The sequence below is a fragment of the Rutidosis leptorrhynchoides genome, chromosome 7, assembly GCF_046630445.1.
Source record: "Rutidosis leptorrhynchoides isolate AG116_Rl617_1_P2 chromosome 7, CSIRO_AGI_Rlap_v1, whole genome shotgun sequence".
NCBI lineage: Eukaryota > Viridiplantae > Streptophyta > Magnoliopsida > Asterales > Asteraceae > Rutidosis > Rutidosis leptorrhynchoides.
In genome coordinates, this window is record NC_092339.1 from 115,963,831 (window position 1) to 115,987,987 (window position 24,157).

Consider the following 24,157-nt stretch of genomic DNA (forward strand, 5'->3'; position numbering starts at 1 on the left):
CTAGATAATTTCAGAGGCCGTGTTAGCTAATGTCCGATATTCAGATTCACAACTTGAGCGAGATACAGTTGGTTGCTTCTTGGCAATCCAAGAAATAAGATTTTCCCCAAGAAAAATAGAGTAACCATAAGTAGACCTTCGAGTTTCAATACAGCGAGCCCAATCTGCATCAGAATAACCAAGAATACTAGGTTCCGGAACATGTAAGAATGAAAGAGCAAGGGATAAAGTTCCTTTAACATAACGTAGTATGCGCCGAACAGCTTGAAAATGATCCTGCATTAGAGCATGAAGAAATTGACTAACTTGATTCACTGCATACGAAAGATCCGACCATGTTATAGTGAGGTATTGGAGAGCGCCAACTAGAGAATGATACAAAGTAGGATCATTGAACGAGGTTCCTTGAATTGTAAAGTAAGCTGAAGTAGAAAGGAGTGTAGACATGGGTTTAGCACCTAAAAATGTTGAGCACGTGATAAAATATCATGTGCATATTTAGACTGGCTCAAGAAGATACCCGAATCATGATATGTTACTTCAAGTCCCAGAAAGTAATTTAATTTCCCAAGATCAGTAACTTGAAACTCCTTGTTTACTCGAGATATAAAGAAGCGAAGTAAAGAAACATTGTTGCATGTAAGAATTATATCATCCACGTACACAAACAAGCATATAACATATGAGTCTTTTTTAAACACAAATAACGACGTGTCGGCACAACTACATACAAACCTAAGAGTGACAATAAATGAACTGAGATGTTGAAACCATGCTCGTGGTGCTTGTTTTAGACTGTATAAAGCCTTTTTCAAATGGAAAACATGATTGGAAAAGTTTGAATTCACGAACCCCGAGGTTGCTCCATATAAACAACATCAGATAAGTCACCATTTAAAAAAGCATTTTTAACAACAGAAGGTGTGGGATGAGTGGTAGGTGGCAAAGGTATTTGTGGTGGTGAAACATCTTGTAATAAAGGTGTTGTAGTGGAGTATCAAGGCATAATTCACAAGGTGGTGTTACTCGAGAAACTAACTGTGATGGTTCAGATGTGGAGGGTGGCGAATTAAATGGAGGGTAATCATCACAATAGGTTGAAAGGGGTAACAAAGACGGTGGAGTAATAGATTTATTTCTTTGAAAGGGAAACGATCCTTCGTCAAATTGAGCATGTCGTGTGGTATAAATCCGTTTAGTAGATAAATCCAGGCACTTGTAACCTTTATGTTGGCAGCTGTAGCCGATGAAGATACAGGGAGTGCTACGAGGTGAAAGGTTGTGAGAAGTATAATCTGGAAGATAGGGAAAAACGCGGCACCAAAAAACTTGAATATTGCCATAATTTGGAGGAGAGGCAAAGACTAACTCATATGGTGACTTATAATTAAGTAGTTTTGTTGGTAAGTGATATGAGTTGTAGAACTAAAGGCGTGAGTACAGTGGGTTGGCTGGAATATGAGCATGGAACATGATAGCCAAACCAGTGTCAGTAATGTGGCGATGTTTTCGTTCCGCTCTACCATTTTGTTGTGGTGTATACGGACAAGAAAACCGATGATGTGTGCCATTTTTAGTAAAAATTATCGAACCTGATTGTTGTAAATTCTTTCCCATCATCTGATTGAAAAACCTTTAGTTTTCTTGTAAATTGTGCTTGTACCAACGAAACAAAGGCAACAAATACACTGAAGAAATCAGACTTGGCTTTTAAAGGATAAAACCAAGTAAACCTAGAATAATTATCCACAAAAATTACGTAATAATGATATCCATCAATCGAAGTAATAAGATATGGTCCCAATGTACTAGCTAGCACTAAACATATAAGTCATGAAAGTAGTTTAAAACAAATTGTTAGTAGAGGGAGACACACATGTGTTGGAGTACGAATCGAGTTAAACAAATTCAAAAATGGTTCATCAGGAAAAATTTGCGAGAGGGAAATTTTATCTGGATTATATGCTCGATGCACATCTCGCGATCGTGAGCTTACTCTAAGACAAAATTTCGCGAAAGCAAAAAAGTGGTCTGGCCGGGCAGAATTTGATTCGACTTTGGATTGCTCGCTGCATCGTGATTCTAACTTGTTTTATTGTCTAATTACCTGATATTACTCGATTTACACATGAATTACCTCACAATATCTTCCTCGTTTGACTCGTTTTTTAAGGTTATTGAGCTTGAAAGGGTTACATTTGATCAATTTGATGGTTCAAGGCTGGAAATCATTACTTGATGTAAAATTAACTAAGTTTGGCCTAAAAGTGAACCAATATGGCAAAAGCAAAGGAAATGCAGGAAACCAGAAAATGTGGCGCACCAAAAGGGCAATTGCGGCGCACCTGTAGTGTAAATTGGACCCTCTCGGTGACAGTAAGTCTCCCCACACAAAAATACGGCACATTACTCATAAAAATGCGGCGCATATGATGATTTGTAAGCAATTGCGGTGCACCTCTCATAAACGCAGTGCACCACTTGGCTGATGATAGATGTGGCACACCAGGAACTATATGCGACGCATTTTCGCTGTTTTTAGGTTAGAACTTGTCAGCTATAGATAGAAAAGAAGATTAGGTTTTGGGGGAGAGTCGCACTATTATCCTCGAACTTCACCCTAAAACTCTAATTTCATCATCTAGTAGGAGATTAAGGTGAATTTGAAGGATTAAGCTGAAATTTATGCAACACTAGTGGTAGATCTTCATCATACTTCTATTTGGGTTGTAATTCCCACCTTTGTTCTTCATTACTTCATCTTTCTTACTTATAAATTGCAATATGATGTTTGTTTACGCTAGCTTATCATTGATTAGTGTTTGTTTAGCCATGCTTAGCTAATTTGATTATGTTTGCTTGTCTATGAAACTCTAATGTATGGATTTGCCCTAAATTTATTGAGTAATTGTTGTTTGAATGAAATAATTGAGAAATTGTTGTTGAGTTAGCTAATGATCCATTGCTAGTATTTTTTTTGGACTTAATTTTTATGATATTAGTTGTTGATCATTTCTAAGTGATTTCATATCAGATTCAATTTGTACTTCGACATGTTTGCATGATCTAAACAATCAAGGAAAGGAATACAAGTGATTGTATCCTCTAATTGTATTGGTTTTCAAAATGTTCTTAGTCAAAACTAGTGGTGTTTAGTTTTCTTAGATGACTTTGATTACTAAAGGATTTTAAGTGACTATAATCTAAGCATAATCGCAAATGGCTTTCTCATGAATCAACTTGATCTTGTAATTCGATGCTTATGTGAATTTGAAAAGCTTAACTCGATTAAGATTTAATAGTGATATTAAACGTTTAATAGTTCAAAAACGTATGTGATAACAATTGGGATAAAAAAGGGTAATCCAAGCATAAAGCTGAATTAGACAAGTGAACACTTCTTAGTTATTTGATTTCTATTTCGAAATTTTGTTATTTGCTTGTTATTGCAAGTTTTAGTTGTTAGTCAAAATTAATAGAAACTCCCCAATCAAAACCTAGGATGATTATTAGTTTTCGATATTCAATTAAACCTACTCTCCTGGGACGAACTTGAATTGGATACTTACATGCAAACTACTATGATGATCGGGTCCTAGTTGCTCGTTAGTTATGTGCTTATTGTGGTATTTAAATCTAGTTTTTATTAAGAGTCTTGGAAACACATCAATACCCTCATATGTAACCTTTAAATTGTACCTGACAATTTAATCAGTAAGAATACTCTTTGGTTGGCTGAGGGTTAAAGTAATCACTTTGATTACATATAACATTGTTATATTCTCGTGTTTTTACAGTTTTTGCTAGTTTTCTTCGTATTCTTCACTATAATCTATTTATTGTCAGTTGGTTTGATAACGTTGGGTTATCATGTCTTGTTAGGGCTCACCCAATCGTTTCTAATAAGTGTTATAAGAGCTTAGGCTCGCGTCTTTTTTAGAACAATGGCGGATAATAGTGATGTGAAGATTGATCAGTTAGATGGGACTCATTTTAGCTTTTGGAAGATCAAAGTGGAAGACGTTATCTATCAAAAGAAGTGTAAGTAACTAGGGGGGAGGGGGTAAATAGTTGCTTAATGGATTACTGAAACTTTTTGGATGTGTTTAACATTTCTAGTTTAAGTTCGAGTGCGAAAAATTTGTGTTTGTTAATGCAAAATGTAAAGAATGTAAAATGCAACAAACATAAGGATTTATAGTGGTTCGGGTGGATGTTAACTAAACCACCTTAATCCAATCCTCGACACATCATGTCGAGATTTTAGCTTCACTAAGCTATTCTTCAAACCCGGTGGAGATCCGATTACATCACTTGTTCCTTAACAATCTGGTAGGACCCAAGATACATGAATATCGTATGAATGTATGAATATCATATGAACAAAGGTATGAATCTAGAGAGGAAAAGTCAATTAGTCAATATTGACTTTTCCACAACTCTCTTAAACTCGTTTAAGTGCTTTGGCTATGTGTGTGACTGCTCACTTCTAAGGATGCCTTGGTAGAATATTTATAGCCCTCGGCATATCCCACCACTCTAAGGCTTGGCACACTATTTATGCAATTCCTGGGATTCTAACAATCTCACCCTTTACATCAATAGTGTGCAAAACTTTAGCATCCTTACTAATTATATAAAAAAATCTAAAACTACTAGTCTAGTCTTTTATTTATGTATGTTGCCGTTGTTGATGATCTTGAATTTCTTGAATTTCAACGGACTTCTTGAGAATCTTCTTCAAATTGCTGAAGACCTCGTACTTTCCCTTATATCTCCCCCATAAAAAGTGATTAAATCTCTTAAGCATATTTTGATCAGAGATGGAAAGGGTATCAGAGCCTATGCAAAGGTAATAGATGTTGTATCTTCATGCATAGCTCCCCCTCGACGAATTCGTAAACTTGAACAAGGTATTAGAGTCGGGAATCGTGGTAAGCATGTGTGCACTCCCCCTAGAAAGAACAATCGTTGCTCCCCTAGAAGTAAGAACATTTTCTCTCCCTTGACAAATTACGTCAATCAAGGTACATGTGATGTTTAACATCTATTTGAAGAGCGGGTACCATACAGAACGATATGGAAATCGTAGTGAAGTCAAATCATCTTCTTTTAAAATACCACTTGTAGGTATTATCAATTGCATCTATAGATTCTTCACTCCACTTTGTTGGAATACTTTGTAGTGACCCGAACTTTTCCATGATTATATATTATATGAGATTAATATTTACAAGAATAAATGTTTCCAACATGTTAAGCAATCAAACTTGTTAAGACTTGATTATTTGAAATGAGTTTCATGTAGACAATTGACCACCCAGGTTGACCGGCGATTCACGAACGTTAAAACTTGAAAAAAACTACATGATGATATATATATATGGATATATATATATATATATATATATATATATATATATATATATATATATATATATATATATATATATATATATATATATATATATATATATATATATATATATATATATATATATATATATATAGTTAACATGAAATTATGATAAGTAAGTATCTCATTAAGTATATTAACAATGAGATGTATACATGAGAATGAAACTGTTGAATTAAGAAACTCGAAACGGTACAACGTCTTACTAAATACATATGTATCATATTAATTTCATGTTAACTATATATATATATATATATATATATATATATATATATATAGTTAACATGAAATTATGATAAGTAAGTATCTCATTAAGTATATTAACAATGAGATGTATACATGAGAATGAAACTGTTGAATTAAGAAACTCGAAACGGTACAACGTCTTACTAAATACATATGTATCATATTAAGATATTGTAACACTATATTTAACATGATAAAATGATAATTATATATATCATTAAGTATGTTAACAATGAACTACATATGTAAAACAAGACTACTAACTTAAGAATTTCGAAACGAGACATATATGATACGATTATCGTTGTAACGACATTTTAATGTATATATATCACATTAAGATATATTCATACATCATAATATCATGATAATGTAATAATTTAACATCTCATTAGATATAATAAACAATGGGTTAACAACATTAAATGAGATCGTTAACTTAAAGGTTTCAAAATAACACTTACATGTAACGACTAACGATGACTTAACGACTCAGTTAAAATGTATATACATGTAGTATATTAAGATGTATTAGTACACTTTTTAAAGACTTCATGACACATATCAAAGTACTTCTACTTAACAAAAATACTTACATTTACATTCTCATTCATTTTCATCAACAATTCTACTCGTATGCACCCGTATTCTTACTCGTACAATACATAGCTCCTAGATGTACATACTATTGGTATATACACTTTAATGATCAGCTCTTAGCAGCCCTTAATGAGTCATCAAACATGTGAGAACCATTCTTTGTAATCTAGTATGAATTATTTAGCAAGATTACAAAAATATTGTTAATCATTCATGACTTATTTACAAGAAAACAAACCTACACATCATTTATATCTAATCCATATATCACGACCTAAAACACATACAAACACCTTAATTCTTCAATTTTCTTCATCTAATTGATCTCTATCAAGTTCTATCTTCAAGTTCTAAGTGTTCTTCATAAATTCTATAAGTTCTAGTTTCATAAAATCAAGAATACTTTCAAGTTTGCAAGTCTACTTCCAAGCTTTCTAATCCATTCCAAGTAATCATCTAAGATCAAGAAACCTTTGTTATTTACAGTAGGTTATCATTCTAATTCAAGGTAATACTCATATTCAAACTTTGATTCAATTTCTATAACTATAACTATCTTAATTCGAGTAAAAAATCTTACTTGAACTTGTTTTCGTGTCATGATTCTACTTCAAGAATGTGATGACCCGGGAATTTCTGACCAAATTTAAACTTAATCTTTATATATTTCCGACACGATAAGAAAAGTCTGTAATCTTGAAGTCACAAAAAAAAAAAAAAAACTTTGAACTATGTTCGTGTATACATTTGACCTTCGTCTGTTCCCGACGATTCATGAATAATTGTTTGTAAATAAATATGTATATATATAAATGTAAATATATGTAGTAATTTGAAATTATAAAATATAATTTAAGCATTAAAATTACCTATGTAAAAAAAATACAAAATAAATAAATACAATTTAAAATGAATTTATATATATATATATATATATATATATATATATATATATATATATATATATACATATATATATACATATATATGATTGCCATTAATAATTATTACATTGTAACATATATAAACTCTATAAATGTTAACTATCCAAATATATTATTATATAGAATAAGTAAAACATAAGTAATAAAATATAAAGTTAATATATTACAAGTAAAGAATATGGTAGTTATAGTAATATTATTATTACTTTCATTACTATTATTAATACTAACGTTAATATTAATGATAAGTACCAGATGCTCTATTATAAATAATATAGATATGAAATTAACCACAATTAAATTGTTATATCATTATTATTATGACTAATATTATTATTATTATCTTTAGTAATTATTATTAACATCATTATCTTTATTATTACTTATTGTTATCATTGATGTAATTATTAATATTGTCATTAATGTTACTAGTATTATCATGATAATATTACCACTTTTATTATTAATATCTTTAACAATATTATCAATATTATTACTAATAAAATTGTATCATTAATAAAATTATTTTAATTAGTATTATTATTATTATTATCATTAATAATGTTATTATTAGCATTTTTTTATTATTATGATAATTAATATATTATTATTACTTATTAATATTATTTATTAATTTATGGAACTCACTGATTATGGATTAAGAAATATTATCTAAAAACATATTTTTTTAGTAATATTAACATATTATTATGTTTAATATATTTATTAATTATAGAAATTATTAAGATTAAAACATAATTTATGTAATATAGATATATACGTGTAACATTGGATACCAGTATCTGTTTTTATTATTTTTTTTCTTATTTTCTTTTGTCCTGTGATCTAATATCGACTTCTCACCATTTATATCATTCGATCACCTCAAAAAAAAAAATTATAAAACAGATTACTCCAAATTTATACTACCTACATTAATCTTAATTACCTTCTAATTTTTGTTTTAATTAAATTAAAAAGTCTTGAAACCATCCATTCTGCTGTTCGGTGACTAGGAGGATCAAGAAATCAAATTGGGTGAGTTATCAAAATCTATTAATGTAAAGATGTTAGAAATCGTTCATATAAACTCTCTGTCAAGTTTCAAATCCTAATTTTTGTTATCAAGTTCAAATTCCTGAGTCAAAGCTATTTATTCAAAAGTCAAATGCTATGTTCTTGGTTAAAATTCGATTTGGTTGTTAAGTTTTAGGATCAATTGACGATTCAAAAAGATTACATAAATGATTTCTAACCTTTTTTATGTTATAACAATTGTCTAAAACTTTCATAAAATCAAAATCAATTTTTTTTTCTTCTTCATTAGCGACGAGCAGTAGCTCTTTTTACTTTTTATTTTTTTTTATTTTTATTAATTTTATTTGGTTGTTTGTTGAGTCTATTGATGTTCAAAATTATAAATCGTTTTTTTTTTTTAAATACAGAACCAAGATTTGATTGTATTGATGTTTAATGGTTTCAGTCGATTGAGTCTTTGAAGGAGAGGAAAGGTGGAAGAAAAATAAACACAGTTTATATATTTGTAAAGGATAGATTAAAACAGAAAAGCAGAGAGGGACGATTGGTAGAGGGTGTTGCGGGTGAGCGAGTGGTCGCGGGTTCGAGTCCCGGCTCTGGCGGGTTATTTTTTTTAAGACTCCTAAGGTAGTCCCATGTTTTATTATTATTATTATTATTATTATTATTATTATTATTATTATTATTATTATTATTATTATTATTATTATTATTATTATTATTATTATTATTATTATTATTATTATTATTGTTGTTGTTATGATTAGTTATTGTTATTGTTATTACTAATGCAATTAGTAAATATTATTATTGTTATGATTATAAATACAAAACTGAATATTATTATTATTATTATTATTAAGATGTGTATTATTATAACTATCATGTTGAAATTATTATTATTATCCTTAAAAATTAGTATTATCATTATATTTATCATTACTATCATTGTTATTAATATAAATAAATATTATTAATAATATTACAATTAATATCACTAAAATGATTATCTATATCAATATGTTTATTATTATAGTTAAGTTAATTGTTAGTGAAACTGTAAAATGCGAATATGTATTATTATTATGTAATTACTAATATCATTATCATAACTATCATTAATAGAAAAATTAATATTTTTATAGTTATTATCATTAATATAATTATTATTATCACTAATAGAAATATTAACATTATTATTTTCTTAGAAAACTAAAGTATTATAATTATTACCATATTTAATATTATTTTAATATTGTTATAATTAATATTTTCATTAGCAACCAAATGATATATAAAAATATATATGAATATATGTAATACATATAACATAACAAAATTTATATTTTATATACAAAATGAATATAGGAAACATATACATATTACTAAAATAAATATGATAGAACTAATAAATTCACATATATATAATTGTTCAATTTCAAACATGTGTATTAATATATATACAAATGATATAGGTTCGTGAATCCGAGGCCAACCCTGCATTGTTCAAATGTCGTCATACGTATTTTTACTACAAAATACAGTATAATGAGTTTCATTACTCTCTTTTTATATATATTTTTGGGACTGAGAATACATGCGCTGCTTTTATAAATGTTTTACGATATAGACGCAAGTAATCGAAACTACATTCTATGGTTGATTTATCGAAGTCGAATATGCCCCTTTTTATTAAGTCTGGTAATCTAAGAATTAGGGAACAGACACCCTAATTGACACGAATCCTAAAGATAGATCTATCGGGCCCAACAAGCCCCATCCAAAGTACCGGATGCTTTAGTACTTCGAAATTTATATATTATATCAGAAGGAGGATCCCGGAATGATGGGGATATTCTTATATGCATATTGTGAATGTCGGTTACCAGGTGTTCAATCCATATGAATGATATTTTTGTCTCTATGCATGGGACGTATGTTTATGAGAAATGGAAATATGAAATCTTGTGGTCTATTAAAATTATGAAATGATTATTTATGATAAACGAATGAACTCACCAACCTTTTGGTTGACACTTTAAAGCATGTTTATTCTCAGGTACGAAAGAAATCTTCCGCTGTGCATTTGCTCATTTTAGAGATATTACTTGGAGTCATTCATGACATATTTCAAAATACGTTGCATTCGGGTCATTGAGTTCATCAAGATTATTATTTAGTCAATTACAGTTAGATATATTATGAAATAGTATGCATGCCGTCAACTTTCGGTGTAAATAAAAATTTGCCTTTTAAAACGAATGCAATGTTTGTAAAATGTATCATATAGAGGTCAAGTACCTTGCAATGTAATCAACTATTGTGAATCGTTTATAATCAATGTGGACTTCGTCCGGATGGATTAGGACGGGTCATTAGAAAGAACTTCCAAGCCATCGAAGATCCTTTGAAGCTCAAGTTTATTTTTGATCATTTACAGAAGGTTTATCTACTAAATTTGAGGTAGTAATGATGTTCATAACATCATTCAATTCATATATATAAATATCTTATTCGAAGATTTAAACTTGTAATCACTAGAACATAGTTTAGTTAATTCTAAACTTGTTCGCAAACAAAGTTAATCCTTCTAATTTGACTTTTAAAATCAACTAAACACATGTTCTATATCTATGTGATATGCTAACTTAATGATTTAAAACCTGGAAACACAAAGAACACCGTAAAACCTGACATACACCGTCGTAGTGAAACCGGGGGCTGTTTTGGGTTAGATAATTAAAAACTATGATAAACTTTGATTTAAAGGTTGTTCTTCTGAGAAAATTATTTTTCTTACAAACAAGAAACTATATCCAAAAATCATGGATAAACTCAAAGTGGAAGTATGTTTTTCAAAATGGTCATCAAGACGTCGTTCTTTCGACTGAAATGATTACCTCTTACAAAATTGACTTGTAACCTGTATTTCCGACTATAAACTTATACTTTTTCTGTTTAGTTTCATAAATTTCAGTTCATTATGAAACTATAGCAACTTGAATCACTCAAAATGGATTTAAAACGAAGAAGTTATGGGTAAAACAAAATTGGATAATTTTTCTTGTTGTAGCTACGTGAAATTTGTAACAAATCTATACTAACCATAACTTAACTAACTTATATTGTATTATACATGTACTCTAACATATTATGTAACCTTGATAGACCATAGACATGTATGCAATGATTTGACATATCATATTGACGTCATCTATATATATTATTTGGAACAACCATAGACACTCTATATGCGGTAATGATCGAGTTAGCTATACAGAGTTGAGATTGATTCCAAAATAATATATATACTTTGAGTTGCGATCGAGTCTGAGACTTGTATGCACTGGGTCGTGGATTGATTCTAGATAATATATATTGATTTATTTCTGTACTACTAACTGTGGACAATTATTTGTGGACTACAAACATTGGACTATCAACTTAACAAACTTAAATCGTTAAAACATAATAAAATATGGTATAATTATATTTCGATCATACTTTGATATGTATATATATATACATATTTGTTATAGGTTCGTGAATCGACCAGTGGCCAAGTGTTATTTTCCGACGAAGTGATAATCTGTGAAAGTGAGTTATAGTCCCATTTTTACTATCTAATATTTTGGGATGAGAATACATGCAGTTTTGTAAATGTTTTATAAAATAGACACAAGTACTTGAAATTACATTCTATGTTGGATTATGAATACTGAATATCACCCTTTTAGCTTGGTAACCTAAGAATTAGGGAACAGACACCCTAATTGACGCGAATCCGAAAGGTAGATCTACGGGCACTAACTCCCCCCATACTGGAAAATGGTATGCTTTAGTACTTCGAGTTATTAATACAGACGGATTTCTGTTTTGGGGATATTCTAAATGCATTTTGTTAATGTCGGTTACTAGGTGTTCAACATATGAATGGTTTTTTATGCAGTTCGCATGTTATTGAAAAATGGAAATGGAAATCTTGTGGTCTATTATTATGATTTGATAAATATATAGGTTAAACCTATAACTCGCCAACATTTTTGTTGACGTTTAAAGCATGTTTATTCTCAGGTGATTATTAAGAGCTTCCGCTGTTGCATGCTAATTTAAGGATAAGATTGGAGTCTGCATTCTTATATAATATTGTTTTAAAATTGCATTCGAAGACTTAAGTTGTTGTGTAATATTATTGTAAACCAATATGTAATGTTCGTGTGTAAAACGTTATCTTTTAGATTATCATTTCTTGATAATCTAAGTTATGGTTTTTGAACCTTTATCGATAAAATAAAGGTTATGGTTTGTTTTAAAAACGAATGCAGTCTTTTAAAAATGTCTCATATAGAGGTCAAAACCTCGCAACGAAATCAATTAATATGAAACGTTTATAATCGATATGAATGGGACATTTCAATTGTATCCGAGCGTTGGTCTTAGAGAACCAGAAATTTGCATTAGTGTGCCTAACCGAGTTTGTTAGGATGGATTAGTGAGTCTGGACTTCGACCGTGTTTACTTAAAAAACGATTGCTTAACACTTTTGTTGGAAACTACATATTTTTACATGTAAATATTATGTGATATATTAATCTCTTAACGTGTTTGATATTGTGTGATAGATGTCTACCTCTAGTACAAATCCCATCGACTCACCTAATAATAATGAAGAGCCGAATGTATTTTGAGAAGATTCACAAATTCCCGAAGAGGAACCGGAAGAAGAGGAACCCGAAGAGGAGGAACCGGAAGAGGAGGAACAGGAAGAAGAAGAGGTTTCGGAGGAAGAAATATTAATAACTACAGAAAAACGGTTAAATAAAAGAAAATCCTCAACCAATGGACAAAAGTTAAAAATGATCAATGGTGTTTCCGCCGAGGAAGAAAAATACTGGGAAAATTACCAATTTTCCGATGAATTGGATCCCGAAGAGGATTCCGATGATGTTATAGAAATTACCCCGCCTCAATTTAATAAGGCAAAAGAAAATAATAAAGGAAAAGGCATCAAAATAGAGAAACCTAATTCCAAACCCGATGAACTCTATGTTAACATGAAATATCCCGATGGGATATATCGTAAACACCCGTATTTCTTAAACTTTCACTATAACCCGGGAACATCTAAGCCACCAGGTTTTTCTAGACCATTTGTGAAAAGGACAGCTCGTATTAGAGGAGCACCATTTATCCCTAAAAAATTAGCAAAACGAAATGAGTCTGAAGAAGAAGAAACAAGTGAGTCGGAATGAAGAGTAGTAACCATGATGTGTAATATAAGTATTGAAGTGTGCTTGTACATTTATGTTATATGTAAAAATTGCTTGTATTGTTTGTTAATTATCTTTTACAAATCTAATCCTCGTCTATTTTACAGTATAAAAACACAATGGACGTTAAGGATAGACAACCAAATATTTTAGAAGACCTACCAGGGGATATGATTGATGAAATCTTGTCTAGAGTCGGTCAGAATTCATCGGCACAATTATTTATGGCGAAATTAGTTTGTAGGACATTTGAAAGACGTTCCATGAATGCCTTGGTTTATAAAAGGCTTTCCTTTAATAGACGGTGTATATCACATTGGGGAGAACCTAAGTTACGCCGTGTTTTCTTTAAGGCACTAAGTCCGGGAAACCCTACTGCAACTTTCCGCTAAGGGTTGAGAGCCTATTTTGACTCCACATATCCCAACATAGGACTTCGTTCTTTAGAAAGAGCTTCAAACATGCAACATAAAGAAGCATGTTATGTTTACGGGTTAGTGATGTTCGCTTCTCACCAAATTGAGAAAAAGAACATCGGGTTGCAACTCCTAAATAAAACATTCCCACAAGTGACGGATTCAGTAGTTGAAGTGAGAAATAAGGTTTTTAGATTGTTATGGGGCTGTTGGGCATTACGTAACCCTCGTCCTTTTGATGATGTTACAACATGCTGCCTAGCCAACGGCCATAACGGTTATTTTCCACAGGACCAAGGATGGGAAATAGTATTAGTAAAACCCGAATGCATGACTTGCTTCTGGACCTATGAATTACGTATCTTTATTGCCTTCGCGGAACGACTTGCGTTAAACTAGAATTGTCTTCGCAATTGCCTTGTATCAAAGTTATTGTGTGCTATATTTCATGCTATATGTAAAATAGCGGTATTGTACATTTGTAATTTATTGTATAAAAGTTTGAACGTGAAATTTATTGTAATCAGTTTTTCATATAGAATTGTAATAGTTGAATTGTATGTTAGCTACTAAGTATGAACTTGACGGGTAGGTACTACCCGAATTAAAACTTATAAAATGCTAATATGAAGAAAAAGCTTTTATAAATAAGTTCATATTATGCTACGAAATACTATTGATTACTCTTAATATTCTATATGATTAACTCAATTCTATTGGCTATTTTTGAAGGAAATGGCACCGACGACTCGTCAGAACTTAAACATGAGCGAGGAAGACTTCCGTGCTTTTCTTGCTGCGAACATAGCCACAGTGCAGGCCGCAATGCAAAATAACAACAATAACTCCGGATCTAGCAGTGGAATTAATTCCACAAGGAATCGTGTAGGATGCTCCTACAAAGAATTCACTGCCGGTAAACCTCTAGAATTCGATGGAACCAAAGGACCAATCGGATTGAAGTGGTGGACCAAGAAGGTCGAATCAGTGTTTACCATAAGTAAGTGCACTGAAGAAGACAAAGTAAAGTACGCTACGCATACCTTCACAGGTAATGCGTTAACATGGTGGAACACCTATCTCGAGCAGGTGGGACAATATGCTGCTTACGCATTACCGTGGTCAGCATTCAAGCACTTGATGAACGAGCTGTATTGTCCCAGAAACGAGGTCAATAAGCTCAAGGTAGAGCTTAGAGGATTACGAACGCAAGGTTTCGACATCACCACATACGAACGACGATTCACAGAGTTGTGCCTATTGTGTCTTAGAGCGTTCGAAGATGAAGAAGAGAAGATCGACGCATTTGTAAAAGGGTTACCAAAAAGAATTCAAGAAGATGTGAGTTCGCACGAACCCGCCTCCATACAAAAGGCAAGTCAAATGGCTCACAAACTCATAAATCAGATTGAAGGAAGGATTAAAGAACAGGCGGCCAAAGAGACCAACACGAAACAAGTCAAGAGAAAGTGGGAAGAAACCAGTGACAAGGGTCACCAATACAACAACGACAATAATCACAATCACAATCGCAACAACTATCCCAACAACCGTAACATCAACCGCAACAACAAAAATCGCAACCCTAACAACAACTATAACAACCGATTCAACAACAACAACAACCACAACAACAAACATCCCAACAATAATAACAAAAGGCAGAAGCCATGCCAGAGGTGTGAAGGATACCATCCGACTGGGTTCTGCCCGACCACGTGTACTAAGTGTAAAAGAAGTGGTCATGGCGCGATGAAGTGTGAAGTCTACGGACCGGTGATTAACAAAAATAATGCAACAAATAATGTCGAGACAAATAATGCCGCCTTTATTTGTTATGGATGTGGGAAACCGGGCCACGTTAAGAGTAAATGCCCAAACCAAGGGAATACAAATGGGCAAAGTCGTGGAAGAGTCTTCAACATCAATGCGGAAGAAGCGCAGGAAGACCCGGAGCTTGTTACGGGTACGTTTCTTATTGATGAAAAACCTGCTTATGTTTTATTTGATTCGGGTGTGGATAGAAGCTATATGAGTAGATATTTTTGTGCTAAATTAAGTTGTCCACTGACGCCTTTGGATAATAAATTTTTACTCGAATTAGCGAACGGTAAATTAATTACAGCAGATAATATATGTCGGAATCGAGAAATTAAACTGGTTAGCGGAACATTTAAGATTGATTTAATACCAGTAGAGTTAGGGAGTTTTGATGTGATAATCGGCATGGACTGGTTGAAAGAGGTGAAAGGAGAGATCGCATGTTACAAAAATGCAATTCACATTGTACGAGAAGAAGGAAAACCCTTAATGGTGTACGGAGAAAAGAGCAACGCGAAGCTAAATCTTATTAGTAATTTGAAGGCGCAAAAGCTAATAAGAAAGGGTTGCTATGCTGTTCTAGCACACGTCGAGAAAGTACAAACTGAAGAAAAGAGCATCAATGATGTTCCCGTCGCAAAAGAATTTCCCGATGTATTTCCGAAAGAATTAACGGGATTACCTTCACACCGATCCATTGAATTTCAAATAGATCTTGTACCTGGAGCTGCACCAATAGCTCGTGCTCCATACAGACTCACACTCAGCGAAATGATGGAACTTCAAAGCCAATTAGCGAAATGTTTAAGATTGATTTGATACGAGTAGAGTTAGGAAGTTTTGATGTGACAATTGGCATGGACTGGTTGAAAGAGGTGAAAGCAGAAATCGTTTGTTACAAAAATGCGATTTGTATTGTACGCGAAAAAGAAAAACATTTAATGGTGTACGGAGAAAAGAGCAACGCGAAGTTAAATCTTATTAGTAGTTTGAAGGCGCAAAAACTAATAAGAAAAGGTTGCTATGTCATTCTAGCACACATCGAGGAAGTCAAAACCGAAAAAAAGAACATCAGTGATGTTCTCGTCGCAAATGAGTTTCCCGATGTATTTCCTAAAGAATTACCGGGACTACCTCCACACCGATCCGTTGAATTTCAAATAGATCTTATACCGGGAGCTGCACCAATAGCTCGTGCACCATACAGACTCGCACCCAGCGAAATGAAGGAACTCCAGAGTCAATTATAAGAACTTTTAGAGCGTGGTTTCATTCGACCACGCACATCACCGTGGGGAGCACCTGTTTTTTTTGTCAAGAAGAAAGATGGTACATTTAGGTTGTGTATCGACTACCGAGAGTTTAACAAAGTCACCATCAAGAACCGTTATCCACTACCGAGAATCGATGACTTATTTGATCAACTACAAGGCTCGTCGGTTTATTTGAAGATCGATTTACGATTCAGATATCATCAAATGCGGGTGAAGGAGGATGATATTCTGAAGACTGCTTTCAGAACGCGTTACGGTCATTACGAGTTTATGGTTATGCTGTTTGGGTTGACTAACGCACCAGCTGTGTTTGTGGACCTCATGAACCGAGTGTGTGGACCATACCTTGACAAGTTTGACATTGTTTTCATCGATGACATACTTATTTACTCAAAGAATGATCAAGAGCATGAAGAACATTTGAGAAAAGTGCTAGAATTGTTAAGAAAAGAATAAATGTATGCCAAGTTTTCAAAGTGTGCATTTTGGTTAAAAGAAGTTCAATTCCTCGGTCACATAGTGAGCAAAGAAGGTATTCAGGTTAATCCGGCAAAGATTGAAACCGTTGAAAAGTGGGAAACACCGAAAACCCCGACGCAGATACGCCAATTTTTAGGATTGGCTGGTTACTACAGAAGATTCATCCAAGATTTTTCCAAAATAGCAAAACCCTTGACTGCATTAACGCATAAAGGGAAGAAATTTGAATGGAAGGATGAGCAGGAGAAAGCGTTTCAATTGTTGAAGAAAAAATTAACTACGGCACCTATATTGTCATTACCTGAAGGGAATGATGATTTTGTGATATATTATAACGCCTCAAAGCAAGGTCTCAGTTTTGTATTACTGCAACGAACGGAGGTAATTTCTTATGCGTCTAGACAATTGAAGATTCAAGAGCAGAATATTACGACACATGATTTGGAATTAGGCGCGGTTGTTTTTGCATTAAAGACTTAGAGACACTACTTATATGGGGTCAAAAGTATCATACATACTGACCACAAAAGTCTTCAACATATATTAGATCAGAAACAGTTGAACATGAGGCAACGTAGGTGGATTGAACTGTTGAACGATTACGACTTTGAGATTCGATATCACCCGGGAAAGGCGAATGTGGTAGCCGACGCTTTGAGTAGAAAGGACAGAGAACCTATGCGGGTAAAAGCTATGAATATAATTATTCGTAATAACCTTACTACTCAAATAAAGGAGGCACAGCAGGGAGTTTTAAAAGAATGAAATTTCAAGAATGAAATACCTAAAGGATGAAAAAAACATCTTAATATTCGGGAAGACGGGACCCGATATAGGGCCGAAAGAATTTGGGTACCAAAGTTTGAAGATGTGAGAGAAATGGTACTTAAGGAAGCACATAAAACCAAATATTCAATACATCCCAGAGCGGGGAAGATGTACAAAGACCTCAAGAAACACTTTTGGTGGCCGGGTATGAAAGCCGATATTGCTAAATACGTAGGAGAATGTTTGACGTGTTCTAAGGTCAAAGATGAACATCAGAAACCATCAGGTCTACTTCAACAACCTGAAATCCCGGAATGGAAATGGAAAAACATTACCATGGATTTCATTACTAAATTGCCAAGGACTGCAAGTGGTTATGATACTATTTGGGTAATAGTCGATCGTCTCACCAAATCAGCACACTTTTTGCCAATGAGAGAAGATGATAAAATGGAGAAGTTAGCATGTTTATACTTGAAGGAAGTCGTCTCCATGCATAGAATACCCGTCTCTATTATCTCTGATAGGGATGGCAGATTTGTTTCAAGATTCTGGCAGACGTTACAACAAGCATTGGGGACTCGTCTAGACATGAGTACTTCCTATCACCCACAAACTGATGGGCAAAGTGAAAGGACGATACAGACCCTTGAAGACATGCTATGAGCATGTGTCATCGATTTCGAAAATAGTTGGAATCGACATCTACCGTTAGCAGAATTTTCCTACAATAACAGTTACCATTCGAGTATTGAGATCGCGCCGTTTGAGGCACTTTCTGGTAGAAAGTGCAGGTCTCCGATTTGTTGGAGTGAAGTGGGGGATAGACAGATTACGAGTCCAGAAATTCTCCAAGAAACTACAGAGAAAATCATTCAAATTCAACAACGGTTGAAAACCTCCCAAAGTCGACAAAAGAGCTACGCGGACAGTAAAAGAAAAGATATAGAATTTGAAATTGGTGACATGGTCATGCTTAAGGTATCACCTTGGAAAGGTGTTGTTCGATTTGGTAAACGGGGGAAACTGAATCCAAGGTACATTGGACCATTCAAGATTATAGATCGTGTCGGACTAGTAGCTTACCGACTTGAATTACCTCAACAACTTGCCGGCGTACATGATACTGTTCACGTATTGAATCTGAAGAAATGCTTAGCTAAAGAAGATCTCACTATTCCTTTAGACGAATTTCAAATCAATGAAAAACTTCAATTCATTGAAGAACCTGTCGAGATAATGGATCGTGAGGTTAAAAGACTTAAGCAAAACAAGATACCAATTGTTAAGGTTCGATGGAATGCTCGTAGAGGACCTGAGTTCACCTAGGAACGTGAAGATCAGATGAAGAATAAATACCCGCACCTATTTCCAGAAGATGCGTCAACACCTCCAACAGCTTGAAATTTCGGGACGAAATTTATTTAACGGGTAGGTACTGTACTGACCCGAACTTTTCCATGATTATATATTATATGAGATTAATATTTACATGAATAAATGTTTCCAACATGTTAAGCAATCAAACTTGTTAAGACTTGATTATTTGAAATGAGTTTCATGTAGACAATTGACCACCCATGTTGACCGGCGATTCACGAACGTTAAAACTTGTAAAAACTATATGATGACATATATATGGATATATATATATAGTTAACATGTTATTATGATAGGTATGTATCTCATTAATTATTTTTAACAATGAGTTATATACATAAAAATGAGACTATTGAATTAAGAAACTTGAAAACGATATATATAACGATATATATATAGTTAACTTGAAATTATGATAAGTAAGTATCTCATTAAGTATATTAACAATGAGATATATACATGAGAATGAAACTGTTGAATTAAGAAACTCGAAACGGTATATATAACGATTATCGTTATAACAACGTCTTACTAAATACATATGTATCATATTAAGATATTGTTACACTATATTTAACATGATAAAATGATAATTATATATATCATTAATATGTTAACAATGAACTACATATGTAAAACAAGACTACTAACTTAAGAATTTCGAAACGAGACATATATGTTACGATTATCGTTGTAACGATATTTTAATGTATATATATCACATTAAGATATATTCATACATCATAATATCATGATAATGTAATAATTAAACATCGAATTAGATATAATAAACAATGGGTTAACAACATTAAATGAGATCGTTAACTTAAAGGTTTCAAAACAACACTTACATGTAAAGACTAATGATGACTTAACGACTCAGTTAAAATGTATATACATGTAGTATATTAAGATGTATTAGTACACTTTTGAAAGACTTCATGACACATATCAAGGTACTTCTACTTAACAAAAATGCTTACATTTACATTCTCATTCATTTTCATCAACAATTCTACTCGTATGCACTCGTATTCTTACTTGTACAATACACAGTTCCTATATGTACATACTATTGGTATATACACTTCAATGATCAGCTCTTAGCAGCCCTTAATGAGTCATCAAACATATGAGAACCATTCTTTGTAATCTAGTATGAATTATTTAGCACGATTACAAAAATATTGTTAATCATTCATGACTTATTTACAAGAAAACAAACTTACACATCCTTTATATCTAATCCATATATCACGACTTAAAACATATACAAACACCTTCATTCTTCAATTTTCTTCATCTAATTGATCTCTCTTAAGTTCTATCTTTAAGTTCTAAGTGTTCTTCATAAATTCTATAAGTTCTAGTTTCATAAAATCAAGAATACTTTCAAGTTTGCAAGTCTACTTCCAAGCTTTCTAATCCATTTCAAGTAATCATCTAAGATCAAGAAACCTTTGTTATTTAAAGTAGGTTATCATTCTAATTCAAGGTAATACTCATATTCAAACTTTGATTCAATTTCTATAACTATAACTATCTTAATTCGAGTAGATAATCTTACTTGAACTTGTTTTCGTGTCATGATTCTACTTCAAGAACTTCCAAGCGATCGAAGATCCTTTGAAGATCAAGTTTATTTTTGATCATTAGTAGGTTTACCTACTAAACTTGAGGTAGTAATGATGTTCATAACATCATTCGATTCATATATATATATATATATATATATATATATATATATATATATATATATATATATATATATAACTATCTTATTCGAAGATTTAAACTTGTAATCACTAGAACATAGTTTAGTTAATTCTAAACTTGTTTGCAAACAAAGTTAATCCTTCTAACTTGACTTTTAAAATCAACTAAACACATGTTCTATATCTATGTGATATGCTAACTTAATGATTTAAAACCTGGAAACACGAAGAACACCGTAAAACCGGACATACGCCGTCCTAGTGAAACCGGGGCCTGTTTTGGGTTAGATAATTAAAAACTATGATAAACTTTAATTTAAAAGTTGTTCTTCTGAGAAAATTATTTTTCGTATGAACATGAAACTATATCCAAAAATCATGGATAAACTCAAAGTGGAAGTATGTTTTTCAAAATGGTCATCATGACGTCGTTCTTTCGACTGAAATGACTACCTCTTACAAAATTGACTTGTAACCTGTATTTCTGACTATAAACTTATACTTTTTATGTTTAGTTTCATAAATTTTAGTTCATTATGAAACCATAGAAACTTGAATCACTCAAAACGGATTTAAAACGAAGAAGTTATGGGCAAAACAAAATTGGATAATTTTTCTTATTGTAGCTACGTGAAATTTGTAACAAATCTATACTAACCATAACTTAACTAACTTATATTGTATTATACATGTACTCTAACATATTATGTAACCTTGATAGACCATAGACACGTATGCAATGATTTGACATATCATATTGACGTCATCTATATATATTATTTGGAACAACCATAAACACTCTATATTCGGTAATGATCGAGTTAGCTATACAGGGTTGAGATTGATTCCAAAATAATATATATACTTTGAGTTGTGATCGAGTCTGAGACTTGTATGCACTGGGTCGTGGATTGATTCGAGATAATATATATTGATTTATTTCTGCACTACTAACTGTGGACAATTATTTGTGGACTACAAACGTTGGACTATCAACTTAACAAACTTAAATCGTTAAAACATAATAAAATATGGTATAATTATATTTCGATCATACTTTGATATATATATATATATATATATATATATATATATATATATATATATATATATATATATACATATTTGTTATAGGTTCGTGAATCGACCAGTGGCCAAGTGTTATTTTTCGACGAAGTGATAATCTGTGAAAGTGAGTTATAGTCCCATTTTTACTATCTAATATTTTGGGATGAGAATACATACAGTTTTGTAAATGTTTTACAAAATAGACACAAGTACTTGAAATTACATTCTATGTTGGATTATGAATACCGAATATCACCCTTTTAGCTTGGTAACCTAAAAATTAGGGAACAGACACCATAATTGACGCGAATCTGAAAGGTAGATCTACGGGCACTAACTCCCCCCCTACTGAAAAATGGTATGCTTTAGTACTTTGAGTTATTAATACAGACGGATTTCTGTTTTGGGGATATTCTATATGCATTTTGTTAATGTCGGTTACCAGGCGTTCAACATATGAATGGTTTTTTATGCAGTTCACATGTTATTGAAAAATGGAAATGGATATCTTGTGGTCTATTATTACGATTTGATAAATATATAGGTTAAACCTATAACTCACCAACATTTTTGTTGACGTTTAAAGCATGTTTATTCTCAGGTGATTATTAAGAGCTTTCGCTGTTGCATGCTAATTTAAGGACAAGATTGGAGTCTGCATGCTTGTATAATATTGTTTTAAAACTGCATTCGAAGACTTAAGTTGTTGTGTAATATTATTATAAACCAATATGTAATGTTCATGTGTAAAACGTTATGTTTTAGATTATCATTTCTTGATATTATACGTTATGGTTTTTGAACCTTTATCGATAAAATAAAGGTTATGGTTTGTTTTAAAAACGAATGCAATCTTTGAAAAACGTCTCATATAGAGGTCAAAACCTTGCAACGAAATCAATTAATATGAAACGTTTATAATCGATATGAACGGGACATTTCATACTTGGTTTACCTTGTGAGAATAATTCTGGTGGCACTGAAGGGAATGAAATTTTAGCCATAATCACTGACCTTGGCTTAAACTTGAGCAACTCTTGAAAAGAGTATTAGGTTGGTGATGAAGAATCTGGTGTGGTGTCATTTTTTATTGCGCCTTTATCACTTGACACATGTTTCAGAAAATGAAGCTTTGAGGTTTTAGAAACAAGGTCAACTTTAGGGGTTTTTTTCGGACCTATGAATGGCTTCTTGGATTTTTGTGGAAACCAACCATATTGATTGCGATAACCCGTAATATCTCCATTCTCCCCGTATGTGGTTTTTAGAAACGGATGATTCGTATTGGTCTCATAACTGGAATATATCTTTTTGCTTGAGGAAAATGATTTCTTGGGTTTAGGAACTATACGAGTGGATTCCGTCTTGATGACATTCTTCTCAACCGTTTGAGGAGAATTCGGAATGGAAATCTTTGGTTTATTCACTACTGATATCGGATCAGTATTAACTCCTATTTACACTATCTCGGTTTTCAAATGTGATAATGTTTTTCCCGTGAAGAATTCTTAGATAACTTGAACTCCATCTCGGAATTTGATCTTTTAATTCAAAAATTTTAAAAAGATAATCTTCTTTTTCCCTTTTGAGTCCTTTGATGATTAGCATGACACACGCATTTTGCTCTTTATAAGTTCTTTGTTGTTGATCATAGTTTTTTTGTAGTGTACATACTCTAGCTTCTAGCTTTTCTTCTCTCACTTTGCTTTGAGAAAGAA

General features: G+C 32.3%; 1 protein-coding gene across 1 annotated transcript; it reads right to left on the bottom strand.

The window, feature by feature from the left end:
* LOC139859541 (uncharacterized mitochondrial protein AtMg00810-like) lies at positions 1 to 23,443 on the bottom strand. The gene is made up of 2 exons (XM_071848319.1): positions 23,395 to 23,443; positions 1 to 458 (listed from the first exon to the last, which is right to left on the bottom strand). Exons 1-2 carry the CDS (start codon positions 23,441 to 23,443, stop codon positions 1 to 3), a joined length of 507 nt encoding a protein of 168 aa, XP_071704420.1.
* Between the last annotated feature and the right edge of the window lie 714 nt (positions 23,444 to 24,157).

Bases quoted from the DNA above. Each gene is read 5' to 3' on its own strand.
- LOC139859541 (XM_071848319.1), bottom strand. From the start codon at position 23,443: ATGGCTAAAATTTCATTCCCTTCAGTGCCACCAGAATTATTCTCACAA. The intron at 459-23,394 runs GTAAACCAAGTA...CAACATTTTTAG, and splicing joins ACCAGAATTATTCTCACAAG to GTGCTAAACCCATGTCTACA.